The 17646-nt window shown below is 35.6% G+C and overlaps 2 protein-coding genes across 3 annotated transcripts; both read right to left on the reverse strand.

Moving 5' to 3' along the window:
- Positions 1-1411: 1411 nt before the first annotated feature.
- LOC145007282 (protein FAR1-RELATED SEQUENCE 5-like) lies at positions 1412-13220 on the reverse strand. The gene is made up of 5 exons (XM_078966249.1): positions 13202-13220; positions 13001-13083; positions 12223-12926; positions 1569-1616; positions 1412-1448 (listed from the first exon to the last, which is right to left on the reverse strand). Exons 1-5 carry the CDS (start codon positions 13218-13220, stop codon positions 1412-1414), a joined length of 891 nt encoding a protein of 296 aa, XP_078822375.1.
- A 1270-nt stretch (positions 13221-14490) lies between these two features.
- On the reverse strand, positions 14491-16883 carry LOC145005455 (tubulin alpha-2 chain). 2 transcript variants are annotated; one of them, XM_078964540.1, is made up of 4 exons: positions 16663-16883; positions 15811-16045; positions 14872-15703; positions 14491-14789 (listed from the first exon to the last, which is right to left on the reverse strand). In XM_078964540.1, the coding sequence occupies exons 1-4, from the start codon at positions 16753-16755 to the stop codon at positions 14579-14581; spliced, it is 1371 nt and encodes a 456-aa protein (XP_078820666.1). In that variant the 5' UTR covers positions 16756-16883; the 3' UTR covers positions 14491-14578. The 2 variants fall into 2 exon arrangements, with proteins under 2 accessions (XP_078820666.1, XP_078820665.1); XM_078964539.1 differs by having other exon boundaries at positions 14491-15703.
- Positions 16884-17646: the final 763 nt, after the last annotated feature.

The raw sequence follows: 17646 nt of genomic DNA on the forward strand, positions 1-17646 counted from the left end.
CTTTTCAAGCCATGCAGGGACTCAAATCTATAGATCCACTCTTCTACAGCCTAACCCTCACATAAAGTTGCAAACTTTATGTGAAACCAAGGAGATATAAGCTCAAAACACTCTAGGGCTAAGGCTAAGGATAAAAGGGCTTCACCAATAACTCTTAAACAGGAACTTTATGACATATAGGACCATCACAAGCTTAGATCTGAAGTAGCATCCTCAGATCTAAGCTTCTATCTCGAATTAGATCTCATATCAATCACCATACATGAATCCATGAAGAAATAGCTTAAGGAAATGGTTCCTTACCCCTGAAATGAGCCCAACCAACTGTAGATTTCTGATCTCCCCAAGCTTCCTGATACAAGCCTCCAAACCTTCAAACTTCAATACCAAAGATCCTCCTCCAAGCTCTAATTGACTCACAATTGGGTTTCCTCGCGAATTAGGGTTTTCTGGATCTCAAATGAGCAGCAAAGAGGTTGAGGGGAAAACATAAGGTTCCTTATATAGGGTGCAAACCCTGAAAATAGGGTTTCTCATTCCAGCACCGACTCGCCGAGTCCAGCCGCCAACTCGCCGAGTTGGTCACTAAGCACGTGACCAAAATTGCGACTCGACTCACCGAGTCTATCCAATGACTCGCTGAGTCGATCCTCCTTAATTACACCAAGCACCCTGAACTTGCACTTCTGAACTCGGGGTGTTACAAGACTGATTTGTTTATGCTCATTTAAACATCAGAGTATCCTTTTTGAAGAATAATATTGTGGAATTTGTTTCCAGAAAACTTGATAATGATATCATCAAAGCATTTCCGAAGAAATATATTTTATTTATGTTAAAACATTGAGATGTCATCGTTAATACAAAAACATAAGCATAACGAAATATTACAAGCCTTACAGTAATTAAACTAGTGGTTCCTAAAGATTTTGATGTATCCCCTGGGTTTTAAACTAATGGTTCCTAAAGTAATTAAACTAGTCCATTATGTATCCCCTGGGTTTTAAGTTTCATGATTCCTAAAGATTTTTATCTTTATGTACTTTTTAGTCAGATTATTTCTTTCTTCTTCGTAGGAGAGTCTCTATATTCATGTAAGTTGATAACTTGGTTCATTTTCTGTAGAAGGTTTTTGAGTTTTGATCAGTTTCTCATATATTTTCATTTGGAATAGATACTGGTCAACATGGGAATGTTCTGAATTACATATAAAACGATTCTCACTTTGAGTTAATTTTTTAAAAGGGCCTGCTAAGTAACATATTCATACAGTTAGAAACACTCATATCTTGTTTTTATCCCATCCTCAAAGGGGGAATACCCCTTTAGACACTAAATATAAATCTTAAGAAAAACATTGGTAACATAATTGTATACATAGCCTCCATTTTTTTTGGTTCGTAAGGATGCATTATCTTTGGCTATTGTTTCTCTCTGCATCAAGGAATCTGCACAATTACCATCATTGTGAAAGAAAAAAGTTAAATATTTGATAATGAAATAGGTTTAACGAAACAGGGGAGCATGATTTATAAAGTGAAAAAACAAATATCTAATGATAATGTTACTTGTGGAAAACAATATTTACTTCCATTAGAGATTTGCCGTACACCTGGCTGTTAAAAGAGAAAAGACAGTATATTTAATATTTTATTAATAGATCATTTAAAGTAACCGGAGATCCTGAATTACAATTGCAACATGTAGCACTAGAGATTACCTGAAAGTTGGTCATTCTGCTCCAAATATGCGGAGATTTGATAATTGTACTTATTTAAATAATAAATTAACTGTAAAGAAAACGAGCAGGTAGATGACTTGTAAGGTTCTTGATGACACATCTCTATAAGCAACTCTTTGCCAAATTGATTTCATCTTTGATTTTTCATACATTTTTTCTTTGATTTCATAGGTGCATATTTTGTTTTTTTTCTTTTCTATCGAATATTTGTGATGTAACAAGAATGTGGTTGTGACGCTTTCATACTCTTAGGTATAATTTGGTATCAGATTTTCAGCTTATAAATGAAATTTGTTATCCTAGGTATAATTCCCAGTTTAGTTTGATCAAACTTCAAATTTAATCAGCTAGCTTTGCTTTCACAGTCACCATGTTGCCTTCTATACCTATTGGTTTGTATCTTTCTAACCCTCTCCATTTATGTGTGTGTGTGTGTGTTACAATTGAATCGCATTACATTGATTATACAACTTGATAATTGATGTTTGATGTGCCTAATAGGAGTTTGATGTAATTCCTATTATGAGCTTTTTTTGTTATAGTCATCTCTTTGTGGAGTGCATCTTTATGGATAATAAAAAAAAACATCATAAAAATAACTTCGATATTCTAGATTCTGAGAAGTTAAAATCATGGTATTCTTCTGAAGGCAAAGAAAAGTCCATGGTAGTTATTGGCTCCGGTTTGTGCCTCTTAATGAAAACTGGTGATTGGTTAATGTATTTTGACCGGGTTACATTAACCAAATAACCAATAGGAAAAGATAAGACCTGTAACCATTTGTTAATGTAAAAATTAATAGAATTTACACTTAAGGTTTATAAATCTTGCCCATTTGTTAAAAAATGAACTTATTTATTTTTCTGTCCTTGTTTATAGCTTCTATGACTTTGATTTAACCTGACCAAGCCATGTGGTATCGAGCCTACAAGATTTGTAATAAGCGATTACATTTGAGGTATATATATTTGGTGGCAAAGTTTTCCAACATGAAAGATTTATGTTTGATTATGGCATGGATAGACCCCAAATTCTTAAGGATCCAAAGGTATGCAATTGGAAATGCTTAGATATCCTGTTAGACTTGGTTCATCTTGAGACAGTTGAGAATTTTGACACATCAAATTGCATTCATGTATTACTAAATCCACATCTATTGTTGAGCAAAGAACAGAATGATAGGGGTGCCATGGTGCTATGTTTAATCAACTATTCTATATTGTCCATTTGTTAACATGCTAAATTTAATTTATATATGTACTGAAATACACCATTTCCAAGGACCAAGGTAGTTACCCTTCTCATCAACTTGGTCCAAACATAACACACAAGTATTGATTGAACACTCCATGCTTGTGACATATTAGTCGATCCTTGCCAAAATTGTGAAATATCTCTTTCTTTATTATTGTTATGTTTTATCCAAATATATTAGTTATTGGTCGTAGATCATGTAAAAATGGGCTAATGGACCGTGCTTAGCACAGACCTAAAAAATTACTATTATATACCTAACAACCTTATATTAGTTTAGGTACCTAATCACATTATATTACATTGTTTTGCATTATATTTCCATTGCAATCGTCTAAGGTTCTTAAACTTTAACCCTTAACTTGATTTACTTTCAAGATTTTCAGACATTCACCATTATATTCCTCCTACACCATTTGATTTGTAACAGTAGTATATGAAGCCCACCAGGGGGTCTCCAATAGAAAGACGTCATTTGAAGGAAGATAATGGTGAAAGTCCAAAAATTTTGGAAACAATCAAGTTATGAGGTTGAATTTTAAAAACTTTGGGTGATTACAATGCAAATACGATACAGAATTATATAGTATGATGTGATTAGGTACCTAAGCTTATATAAGGTTGTTAGTATATTCACTTTACCCATATATATATATATATATATATATATATATATATATATATATATATATATATATATATATATATATATATATATATATATATATATATATATATATATATATGGGAAAATTTAAAACTAAAGCTAAAAATTCGATGGGCTGTAATATCATTTTTCCTTTTCCAAATTATGAACAAGACAACTAGTTCGAAATATATGACAAATTTCAAATAAATTTCGTTTATTTGGTCAATAATTATGTTTTATTTAACTAGTCAATAAGTTAATTTTGGGTTGCCCAAAGTAAAAGCTTTCAAAAATGGTCACAACAATTGGAGTGCTGCCCATATAACCCTGTGTGAACCTCATTTCCTTCCGGATTATGTTGCTTCCTTTCGAGTGGAGATGATACGCTTTGTCGGTGTTCGTGTTCCTTTTCTATGATGTACAAAATGGATTTTGGGTTTAATGAGCACTATATGTTTTTTTTTTTTTTTTTTTTTTTTTTTTGTAAGGATTTATAATTGTCATTTAACCTTTCTTAGGTGGTGTTTGTTTTTCTATAAAAACCTCTTCAAACCATTTATTGCTGCGCGGCACAGCACACGCGCAGCACTTTCCCTCTCGCAGCAGTTTGTTTTTTGGAAGACTTCAGACTACAAAACATCTGCGCGTGTGCTGCGTGGCGCAACACTTGACTTGCCTCTTCTAACCTCTTCAGCTTTCATTTTTTCTAAGTGTTTTTTTAAGAATTTTTGTATAACTTTTTTTTTAATTTCTTTTTTTTAAACTTTGATTTTCTTAAATTTTTATTTACAGATGTGATACAATTTATTTTTATAATTTCCACAATTTTTTTAATTTGTTTTTTTTTTATTTTTTTACCGTTTTATTAATAATATTTTCAATTTCAGTTACATTTTTTTTAACGTGTGTAATTTTTTACGAACTTTGTAGAGAACGTTTGCAATACTTTCTTAAATTTTTTATTATTTTCTTTTTTAATGCTTTTTTTAAATTAGTTTTTTTTTTCTAGAATAAAACTATTAGCTTCTTTTACATTTTTTTATGTTTTTTTTTTAAAAGTTTTATATTTTTGTTTTTTACATGTTATTGTTATTATTATTTCAATGTTTTAAGACTAGAATTATTAAATTTCAATGTTGAGAATTATTTCAGTTTATAAAATTAGTTTATTTAAATTTTAGTTTACCGCAGCAGTTTGCAGATGTTAAAAAACAAACATGCTTCTTATTATAGGCTGCAGCCGTTTGTTCCACCTCTTCTGCTACAGAGGATTACAGAGGTGGTCTGCAGACTTCATGAATTTTCGCTTCGAAAAAACAAACAGCACCTTAGTTTAGGTATATATTGTTTTCCTTTAAGAACACCGGTGCCTTTGGTTTGTTTTCCTTCAAGCTAACTCACTTCTCCCTTGTGGCTTCCTCATCTAATCAAAGGTAATTTACTCAACAATTTTATATATTTCACACATGATGACTATGATTACACACACATTTTTATATTAAAGTTTTACAATTTTACAAAACATCCAATGGTTTAACATTTGGTAAAAAAACAAACTATATACAAAAAAGATTAAACCATGAAACTTAAACCTTCAACCTTCAAAAAACTTGTACCTTCAACACCCCTTTAAGCATATCAGGAACCTTCAAAACGTTAAACCCTCTTAAGAACTGTCATCCCCTATTCCACTCTGTAAGCAAAGGACCTCCATTAGATTGATAAAGTCCATACGAGTCTCCAAATATGTATCTCTGGATCCAAGGAGATAAAGTTGTGCTTGACCTTCTTGTGCGGTATGGCAAGAAATTAAGTTCTTCAGGCATCAACCTTTATCCCCATGCCTTGCCAATATAATGCCACATTGCTCCAAAACAAGTTTTTTTTTCATGATCCTTTCATAAGTTGTGTTTGATTTCAAAGATTGTTAGATTTTAGGTCTTTGTGAATATCAATATATAGACTTGATAATTTCTAGGATTGCAATTGTAATCATTTTTCAAAATATGTGATTTCGATTATGAAATCTGATTTGGTATAATCTAAGAGAGACAATTTTTAAATCGTGCCGCTTCCAAATTTAAAATACAGAAATACCTTGAATTTGGAAGTGTTTTACTCCATACGTTCTTCCATTGTTATGAACCTTGAAAATTGTTTGATATTGACACCAAAAGAAAATTCATTAGACTATTGAAAAAAAAAATATTAGATGATTTTTTTCACCTAAAAAAGATTTTCTGTTTATAATAAGAATCATAGTCGAACTTAAAAAAAAAATAAAAAAATAATAATAAAAAAATAAATAAAAAATAGGCTAACCATACCCCCTTTACCTTCTACTAATACCCCATAATCATTATATTAACTTTTTCTTTAATCAATTAAAATGATTATGTAATAATTTATTTTTTTTACTATAATGATTAAGTGATTATTTGACTTTTAATACTAATAAAGAGTTTTTCTTACGGGTAATTTTAAATTTACAAAAATAAGCGTGAGATATAGATTGATGTAATAATTTATCATTTTTACTCGTTATTGTTTATTTTAATATTAAATAATGTCCATGTCCGATTAAAAGCTATAAGATTAATAGAATTTTCAATTACGCTCCTTTAATTTCTAAAGAAGTTTCACTTGATAGATTTTACTTATTAAGTTTTTAATATCGAGTGAATTTATTTTATTATAGTTTTAGATAATTTATATAAGATAATGGTCAATGTTAATGAAAATTAAATATAAATATGTCGTTTTCTGGTTTATGAAAAATAATACCAATTCCTTGCATATGTCAATAAAAACTTAAATCAATAAAATATTTTTATATTTTAAATTTATAAAACAAAAAACGTTTGTTATATATTATTTACATGCATCTAATAAAATTATTTTATATAAAAGAATTATATTTAACACACGGCCATAATAAAATAATATTTCAACCCAACGGATAATAAAAAGGTTCAAATACATTCCCACTTAATCGATATGTATCCAAGGTGCTACAGAACTACGAGACCTAAGTTGATTGTAAAGTTGATTGTATAATTCAAAACGAGGTCAATACATAGTTTCCCATGTAGATGCTGATGGGCTTCTATGGGCATTCCAATACATTGTGGTAGGAGGCATTGGGTAATTTCCTTTCAAAAACACCGACATATAATGGTTGCCATTTACAAATGTCAACGTAATGGCTCGGTGGGGTTGAAACTCTTCGGGACCTCTCCAAAGAGGGAAGTATGTCGTAGATTGTTCGTGGCTTAAACAATGAACGATCACACCAAACTTGTTGGAAATCAGTTAACCAGTCAAAGGCATATGCAACCAATATTGAGAAGGTGCAGGTGTTTCAAACCAACGCAATGAATTGTATACCTCGTTGAACCCGTCAGTAAAAACTCTATGGTATGCGTAATATTGACTCTCTAACTCTTCAAGCAATTGTTTTCGAATATGTGACATCCCCAAAATCTCGGCCAGAAAGGACCGATTTTCATTTATGCTTTTAAAATAATTTCAGAGTAAATCCATTTGATTTGAAAGAATTGCGGAATTTGTTCCCAAAAACAAAACATGATAAAACAATGTTTACCAAAGCATTTCATAAAAAGAAATGTATTTTTCATTATATAATCAAAACTCGGGGTGTCATGTTCCGATATAGACCAATAAGCATAAACGATAACATTACAAGTCATTCAACAAATATATACATATACAGACTTGTAAACAAAACAACTTGATGGTTCATCCATCTTACGCCCTGGCACCACTTCCTGTAATACAAATAAAACTGAGTGGGTCAGGCTTGGGAGCCTGGTGAGCATATACGATTTTCAACCCACAATAAATAATTAAATTAATTATTATCAACCAACAATAACCCAGTTACCCATTCCTGTTATTCTCACTTTATGTCCGTAAAATAATTAACACAAGGGACCTAATCTAAGAATATTTTCATCGGGGTGACAACACATGCTGCGGGGTTTCCTCAGCAATATAAGTCAAATAAGGCAACCATGAGGGGGATGGAATACAGCGAATGAACACCCAAGTTCATTAACACCTACAGGTTATGAGCCTGCTAGCGTTCCACTAGACTGTCTAGAAAAGTTCGTGGTCGTCATCTAAATTCCGCTAGATGACTGGATCAAAACAACAACGAGGCCTCTCATCTGTTTATTACACACCAACTATCTACCCATGTTCTACCCAACATATTAGTAGATAAAAACATACATTTTTATACATATTTTCAAAACCTGTATAGCATGCTTGATCAATACATTTTCCATATAACAGATGAGGCACACACACATAACACATATTTCATATAGAAATAATCAGATCTGTAAGATAGAAGAAAGTCAATATACATTCACACACATAACAACAAAATATACACATAACACGTATCTCGTATAAAATACTTCATAATTATACGTTAGGAGAAAGTAACAACGCACTCACACGTATAAACAACAATATACTTAATACACTCAAATCATACTTGTATTATTATTGCGTTTATGAAAGGTAGTATACACTCATTTGATCAGAAGATGATCGGACAATACTACGACTTGCAAAAGTAGTAATCCTCAGCAGATCTGGAAGATCTCTACAAAAATCGAACTTCTCGCGGGCAGAGCTTCGGCTCGGAAACCGCACTTCTCGGGATCTCGGGACTTGCTTCGGGACTCAGGAATATTACCGGGGCTTCGGGGTACTTCTGTCACGCAAATCGATGCAAAACGGGAGAGAGAAGAGAGAAAATAGCAACCCTAAACGGCTGGCCCTTCAAATCTATTTATTGGGCAAATTTGGCCCTTGCCACGTCGTGGCAACCTTTTTCCACGTCGTGGGCTTGGTCGTCACTGCATGCGTCATCCCAAGTTGCATCTGGGGGCCTCCCGGAGGTGTCAGGACACTTGCCACGTCGTGGCACTGATTGCCACGTCGTGGTCTCTGACAGTTTTGGGGTTTCGCACCCCGAACTTCAGAAATTCATAACTTTCGCATACGAACTCCGTTTTCGACGTTCTTTATATCGTCGCGAAGGTGAGATTATGCTCTACAAATATCGTTTAGACTCCATTGGCTAATTTTGACTTTATTTTTAATATATTATAAGTATATTACTTATATATTATTTTTAGTAGGTCGGGATAGGAAAACTCCGTTCGAAATTCATAACTCCTTCATCTGAACTCCGATTCCGTCCGTCTTTCCGTCGTTGCACTACTATCGATGAGATCTTCAATTCTCATTTAGATCACTAAGGATATATATCTATCTACCTTAAATTCACTATTTACATCGCGCTGGGTCGCGCTGGGTCGTGTCGGTTTTGTCGCGAAACTTCGACAGGTCATAACTTCTTCGTTATAACTCGAATTTCGGCATTCTTTATATATTCGTAAACCTCGTTTCAACTACTACAACATTATCCATAAATATAGGCTTTATCTAACATTTCATTTTTGACACTTATTTTTATTCTTAATTAACTTAAGACACACAATTTAGCACATAGCACATAATACTCAAATAATACACTTCTATTATTTCAAAACGAGTTACAAAGGTTAACCTAGACTATTATACCAACATTAATGACAAGCCCAGAAACACAGGCGTTACAATTCTCTCCACCTTAGAATGATTCCGTCCTCGGAATCACACATCAACAAACAAATATGGATAGCGACCCATCATGTCACTCTCCGTCTCCCAGGTGAGATTCGGCACATTCGTGTGTTTCCATCGGACAAGCACTAACTCGACCATCTTGCGTCGCAACTTCTTTGTCTTTTGGTCAACGATTGCCTCTGGTTCTTCAATCAACCTTTTGTTCTCATCGATTCTCAACTCCGAAAGTGGAATCATGTCGGGAACTTCTCCCGTGAACTTCCTCAAATAACACACATGGAAAGTGTTATGAATTCCATTCAGTTCTTCTGGTAGTTCGAGCTTGTAAGCTTGGTTCCCAATCCTCTGAAGAACTTTAAACGGTCCAATAAACCTTGAACTTAATTTTTCCCTTTTACCAAATCTTATAAGTCCCTTCCACGGTGAGACTTTAAGTAAAACCGAATCCCCAACTTCAAAAGTCATCGGTCTTCGCTTTTTGTCAGCATAACTCTTTTGACGATCTTGAGCTGCTAACATTCTTTCCCTAATTATTTTCAACTTTTCAGCAGTTTAATGAACCAACTCCGGTAGCATAAACTGCTTTTCCCCAGCCTCAAGCCAACAAGACGGCATATGACACTTTTGTCCATACAAAGCTTGGTAAGGTGCCATCTTAATGCTCGAGTGAAAACTATTGTTATAGGAAAATTCTACCAATGGTAATTGTTCATCCCAATTACCTAGGAATTCCAAGGTACATGCTCTTAGCATATCTTCAAGTGTTTGTATCGTTCTTTCACTCTGACCATCAGTCTGCGGATGGTAAGCTGTACTTAAACATAACTTGGTACCCATTTCCTCTTGTAGACTTTTCCAAAACCTTGAGGTGAAACGGCTATCACGATCCGATACAATCGTTAGCGAAACACTGTGAAGTCTCACAATTTCCTTCACATAAGAATTCGCAAGCTTTTCCATAGACCATTTCTCCCTGGTTGCTATGAAATGCGCACTCTTAGTGAATCGATCGACGACCACCCAAATCATTTCGTGACCATTCTTTGTTCTGGGTAGTTTAGTGACAAAATCCATGGCAATGTCTTCCCACTTACCCATAGGCATAGGTAAAGGTTCTAAACTTCCATACGGTTTCTGATGTTGTGTCTTGACTCTCGCACAAGTCACACACTCGGCCACATACTTTGCAACATCAAGCTTCATCGTCGGCCACCAGTAGTAGGGTTTCAGGTCCCTATACATTTTAGTGCTACCCGGATGAATCGAGTACATGGTCTTGTGAGCTTCTTCCATCAGAAGATCTCTGACTCCTCCTGTCTTAGGTATCCAAATCCGATCTTGGAACACCTTCAACCCATGACCGTTTGTACCAAACACCAACGTTTTGCCCAAACGTTCCTCCTTCCGGTCATTCTTCTCAGAAGCTTCACTTTGAGCTTTCTTTATACTTTCTAAAATAGTCGAGACAACTTCAATTCTCAACGCTCTTGGCCTTTTCCTTTCAAGATTGACTTTCCGACTGAGAGCATCAGCAACTACATTAGCTTTACCGGGATGGTAAAGTATCTCACAGTCATAGTCCTTGAGTAACTCTAGCCAGCATCATTGCCTCATATTCAATTCCTTCTGATTAAAGAGGTATTGGAGACTCTTATGATCAGTGAAAAGTTTGCACTTCGTGTCATAGAGGTAATGCCTCCATATCTTCAGAGCGAAAACTACCGCTGCCAACTCCAAATCATGAGTCGGGTAATTCTTTTCATGCTCCTTAAGCTGTCGAGACGCATATGCTATCACCTTTTCTCTTTGGGTCAAAACACAACCCAATCCAACCCCAGACGCATCACTATAAACAGCAAAGTCTTCAACTCCATCGGGTAGAGAAAGTATCGGTGCCTCGCATAGCTTCTTCTTTAGCTTCTCGAATGCTTCTTTATGCTTATCACTCCAAGCATAAGTAGCTCCTTTGTGGGTCAAAGCTGTCAATGGAGTAGCGATCGAAGAAAAGCCTTGGATCAGCCTTCGGTAATATCCGGCAAATCCTAAAAAGCTTCGGATCTCCGTGGGACTTTTCGGTTGTTCCCACTTCATTACAGATTCAATCTTTGTTGGATCAACCATTATCCCTTCTTGGTTGACCACGTGACCTAAGAATTGGACTTCACGAATCCAAAAATCACATTTGGAGAACTTAGCATACAGCTTCTCCTTCTTCAAGATTCTAACACTTCTCGCAAGTGTCTGTCATGCTCCTCCTAGCTTTTTGAGTAAATCAGAATGTCGTCTATGAACACTATCACGGATTTATCAAGGAACGGATTACAAAACCTATTCATTAAATCCATGAATGTTGTCGGAGCATTGGTTAGTCCAAACGACATAACCAAGAACTCATAGTGTCCATATCTAGTTCTGAACGCAGTCTTCTTTATATCCTGCTCTCTCACTTTCAGCTGATGATATCCTGACCTAAGATCGATCTTCGAGAAATAGCTCGAACCTTGCAATTGATCAAATAGGTCATCAATCCTCGGCAACGGATATCTATTCTTTATTGTTGCCTTATTCAGCTCTCGGTAATCGATGCACATCCTCATGCTTCCATCTTTCTTCTTCACGAATAACATCGGAGCTCCCCAGGGTGATGAACTAGGTCTAATGAAACCTTTGTCCAACAACTCCTGAAGTTGCATCATCAGTTCCTTCATCTCCGTCGTTGCTAATCGATAAGGTGCTTTTGCTATTGGCGTAGTTCCTGGTAACAAGTCTATTCTGAACTCTACTTGTCTATCAGGTGGTAATCCAGGAAGATCTTCGGGAAATACTTCCGGATAATCACACACCACAGGAATACTCTGCATCACCTTCTTCTCCTTGTTAGCGTCAATCACGAATGCTAAATATGATGTACATCCCTTGAGTTGAGGTCACACCAACTATTTGAACAAGCGGCTTATTATATTTGTTCGTTTTGTATGTGGCATCTATTATCAACACATGTGGAAATGCACGCCATATCTTCCAAGATGTTGGATGAACAAAAAATAAATTCTCCAACTCATTTGAAGCACCTGTAGTAAGCTCATAGATATAATTATTGTTGTGCAAAATGGATATAAGAACCTGCATTGGAGTTTTTCCTGCTTTCTCATGCATGCGAATCTTTTGTTGTGCATTATATATTGTTTTAATTACCGACACATTGTTTTCGTTTTGCTCCTTCAATGTTGACAAGATATGGCGTGGCGCTACATGCTTTCTTATTAAATTTGCCACCAAACGATTCTCATCAACAGATAACCGTCGTGCAAACGGATGACCCTCCATATGTTGTGCAAGTGCATGATTATGTTCATCACATTTTACCCTTAGTGTCCATCGATCAGATACTTTTGAATACTTTCCTTGCAATTCAAATTTACAATTAGTCTTTCTGCTTCCAGATACTCTACTTGTGTTAGTAGCTTTATACTCTCCACTACGATCACATGCAAGTATGACTTTATACACAAATCCGTTCACATATGCTTTTGATCTTTTAGTGATAATGACATATCCTAAAGAGTGTGCTGTGTTTTGTGTCCATTCAAACAATTCCTCACGAGACCTGAACATCTAAAATTAAATTTCAAGTGTTTTAGTATATATGTTTTACTTCAAAGCATCACAATTTAGTATAAGTATATAACCTGATCGGTGGAAAATGTTGAGTCTTTTGTAGGAACATCTTCGTTGCGAGCCGACAAGTTGATTCCAAACAACTTAAACATATCTATATAAAAATTCACAAAAAAACATATTATTATAATATTATAAATACAAAAACCACATACTAATCATGATATGCTCAATAAATAGAGTATAATATATTAATATTAATATTTCTTTACGCCTTGCCTTTTTTTCCATCTTAGACAAACGTATCATAATTATGATTTTGAACAATAAACTTTATTTATATAATACGAAAATATATATAATAGTTTTATTACAACTTTTGCATTTGTTTACATGTATAATATTTTACCATAAAATCCATATTTATTTATATGATTGATAAAGAATAAACTTTGCAATAAACCCATTCGTATATTTTTTACTTTAAAACAATAAATGCAACAAATATATCATTACAACAAAAGATATTTATAAATAACTTATCTAATATGATTTTTTTATGTACGTAACTAGAAAATAATCATTAAAATAAATAAGTAAATGCAAAAAATATAAAAGATATAATTCAGGGGTTTAAAATAAAATATCTTCTTAAACCGATGGACTCTTTATATAAATATATAGGATAAAAGAATGCTTACTTTCATTAAACCCTACAAACCAAAATCAGTCATCAAGGGTGGAGTGATGCAAGATGTAATTTCCAGCGGCCAGGTGATTTCCAGCGGCTGTTTCAAGCGGTTTCTTCTCCGATTTTTTCAGGTCCGTTGACGATGTTCATAGCTATTGGTCCGACGTTTCAACGACGGTCTTTCTCACGGTGGTCTTTATCACGATCTCTTCTCCGGCGAACTAGGTGTTCCGATGGTCTTTTCCACGTTTTCTCTTTCTCTCTTTCTATCTTTCTGGCGATGATTGTCAACGGTGGTTAACGATGATTTACAATGGTAAAAGGTGTTTTATGATGGTAATTGGTGATTCCGGTGGTCTTTTTATGATCTCTATTTCTCTCGTTTTGTCTCCGGCTTGGTTTGGCCACCACCGGTTAATTGACAATCGTTGGTTAAATCTAGTTCCACTGTTAAACAATTTTTTATGATTATTGTTCATATAGTGCTTGAATGGTTTTTTAATGTTTATATAAACTGAGAGTTGTTTATTGGTTGTTTAAATGAATTAATAGTGATCATAGTTCAATGTAACTATATTTTGTAAATTGTTCAAAATTTGATTATTTAGTGTTTTTAGAAACAAAACATGTTTTCAAAACATAAATATTATCAATATACAGGAAAAAGTTGAATTCTCTTTAAAAACCTGAATTTATTCTGTTCTATTAAAACAATTGTTTTTTATTGGATAAAAAACTGTAAAAAGGAAAAAGCTGCAAAATAAAAATTTACATAAAAATTAATTTACCAAAAAATTAATTATTAAAGGGGTAGGACAAGAAAATAAAGGTATTAATAGTAGCACCCAAAAAAAATCCAAACACATCGTATAAAACCCATAAGCAGAGAAGATCATTAAAATATGTCATTACATCAGAATCACTAATGCACAATACCCAAAAACAAAACAAAACAAGTTCAAATCACCCCCATATAAAGAGTAGTAAAGTCACTCGCGACAGAAAACAAAACAAACAAAGAAACCATACAATCACACCACCAAACAAACACCCGGTACTCAATACTCCTCACCTTCATCACCCTCATCGTCCCCCCCTTCAGCACCAACCTCCTCATAATCCTTCTCAAGCGCAGCCAAATCCTCCCTCGCTTCACTAAACTCCCCTTCCTCCATCCCCTCCCCCACATACCAATGCACAAAAGCCCTCTTCGCATACATCAAGTCAAACTTATGGTCAATCCTCGAAAACACCTCCGCAACCGAAGTCGAATTACTAATCATACAAACCGCACGTTGCACCTTTGCCAAATCGCCACCTGGCACAACAGTCGGCGGCTCGTAATTAATCCCACACTTAAACCCAGTCGGACACCAATCCACAAACTGAATCGTCCTTTTCGTCTTAATCGTCGCCACCGCAGCATTCACATCCTTCGGAACCACATCCCCTCTGTACATCAAACAACACGCCATATACTTCCCATGCCTCGGATCACACTTCGCCATCATAGAAGAAGGCTCAAACGCACTGTTGGTTATCTCAGCAACTGATAACTGTTCATGATAAGCCTTCTCAGCTGATATCACAGGAGCGTAGGAGGAAAGCATGAAGTGAATCCTCGGATATGGAACTAGGTTAGTTTGGAATTCTGTCACGTCGACGTTTAAAGCTCCGTCAAAACGTAACGACGCAGTTAGTGAAGAGATGACTTGGGAGACTAAACGGTTGAGATTTGTGTAGGTCGGACGTTCGATGTCTAGTGACCGGCGGCAGATGTCGTAGATGGCTTCGTTGTCGAGAAGAATCGCGACGTCCGTGTGTTCTAGAAGCGAGTGGGTTGATAAGACGCTGTTGTAGGGCTCGACTACTGATGTTGAGACTTGGGGAGATGGGTAGACTGTGAACCCGAGTTTTGACTTTTTTCCGTAGTCGACGGAGAGGCGTTCGAGGAGGAGAGAGCCTAGACCGGAGCCGGTGCCGCCGCCTACGGCGTTGAAGACTAGGAAGCCTTGGAGACCGGTGCAGTTGTCAGCCAGCTTTCGGATTCTGTCTAAACAGAGGTCCACGATTTCTTTCCCAACTGAAACATCAAGATAAATTTTCATTATAAGAAATTGAAACTGAATCGCCACGTGTCATGAGGTATGAAATGGTTTGGACACGTGTTAAGAAGAGAAAAGTTTTTACTTGTGTAGTGGCCACGTGCGAAGTTGTTAGCGGCGTCTTCTTTGCCGCTGATTAGTTGTTCAGGGTGGAAGAGTTGGCGGTAGGTTCCGGTTCTGACTTCATCGATGACGGTGGGTTCGAGATCTACGAAGACGGCGCGTGGGACGTGTTTTCCGGCGCCGGTTTCGCTGAAGAAGGTGTTGAAAGCGTCGTCGCCTCCTCCGACTGTTTTGTCACTTGGCATTTGTCCATCAGGCTGTAAAGAAAAGGTCGAGGAATCAGTAATGTATTAGGACTAGATCTTTTACTTGAAATGAGATGCGAATTTTAAGGCATTTGCTTCTCATAGCAAATATAAATTAAACGATAAATCTAAAAACTTACATAGATAAGTCGAAAATTCACGTTCAATTTGAACAAAGAACCAATCTAACTAAATCACAGGTTTCTAATATATCTGTGTACAAACTCATGGTGCTTAATGCTTCTAGATCCACAATTTTCTAGAGATGAATTGGACTAAAAAGTCTCCAAGAGTTGGAAAAAAATTCACGGTTTAACATTAAGGTAAAAAACTTCAGATCCATAAGTTTCATAAACAGTATTTCGTAATTGCGATGATGAAAACCTAGAATTCAAAAACATATGCATCATAAACAAATGATCTACTAAACTACGCATGCAAGTACGACGAGATCATTAGATCGGCTAAAATAATAAACGAAGAGCGCACGATCGCTAACGAAGCAACAGATCTAGAACTAATATGTATAGAAGCATTCAGATCTGGCGAATAACTTAACGGATAATCAGAAATTATGCTTTTTATATAGAAAACAGAGAAGTTTAGATGGATGACATGAAGAATCGGACCTGAATGCCATGCTCGAGGCAGTAAAGTTCCCAGCAAGCGTTTCCGACCTGAATACCGGCCTGACCGATGTGGATCGAGATGCACTCTCTCATTTTCGCAGGAGATTAGACTTGAGATATGACAGGAAATTGGAGATTAAGAACTCGATATACAAACAAACACACAATCAAAAGGCGTTTATCAAGACGCCTTCAGATGCAAATGTATGGTTTTTGAGAATTAGGGCTTGGTATTTATAGTTGTGATACAGATACACTATAGAAGTGAGGGTGGAACTATGGTTAGGTTAGCGGACGGCAATTGCTGAATGTGACGGTTTACCTTGGGTTGGTTTTTTTTTTCCGTTTTAAATTTTGATTTGATTTCTTTTGCCGCCCATTGTACATGTCTTCTTTTTTATTCACGGTTGTTAACCTATATCTTTTAATAATTTCCAGAACGCATACCTCATGAAAACCGTTGATCATTATTTTACTTTTAGAAGGGTGACTAATGGGTTTATTAGTCATATATGGCGATATATGGGTTCTTTGGGCATTTGATACACCTTATTCCTAGCTTGTGGGGTGCTAAGGCGACGATATATGGGGTTCTTTGGGCATCTGTTACACCTTATTCCTAGCTTGTGGGGTGCTAAGGTGGATGATTGGAGTTCAGTGGCGGATGCAGACTGTTTTAGTAGGGGTGTCCCTCGTACTTCAAGCGAGTGCACGTAATAGAAAAAATCAAAAAAAAAAAAAAAAAAATTACACTGCGTGCCGGAAATTGAGCAGTGGCCCGGGACCCCAAATGCCCTACATAGGTCCGCCACTGTTGGAGTTGTATGGAACACACGTCGTCTAAGGTCGTGCTGTTAGACGGTTTGTGTTTCCTGTTAGAAAAACAAGGTTTCAAATACTTGGAAAAACTAAAGGTTGTTATAACACTTTCATATCAAAGTCTTTCGATGGTACTCTCGAAATCTTTAATCAGATGAAATCTAG

This window comes from Lactuca saligna, chromosome 7 (genome assembly GCF_052625555.1).
Source record: "Lactuca saligna cultivar CGN05327 chromosome 7, ASM5262555v1, whole genome shotgun sequence".
Taxonomy (NCBI): domain Eukaryota; kingdom Viridiplantae; phylum Streptophyta; class Magnoliopsida; order Asterales; family Asteraceae; genus Lactuca; species Lactuca saligna.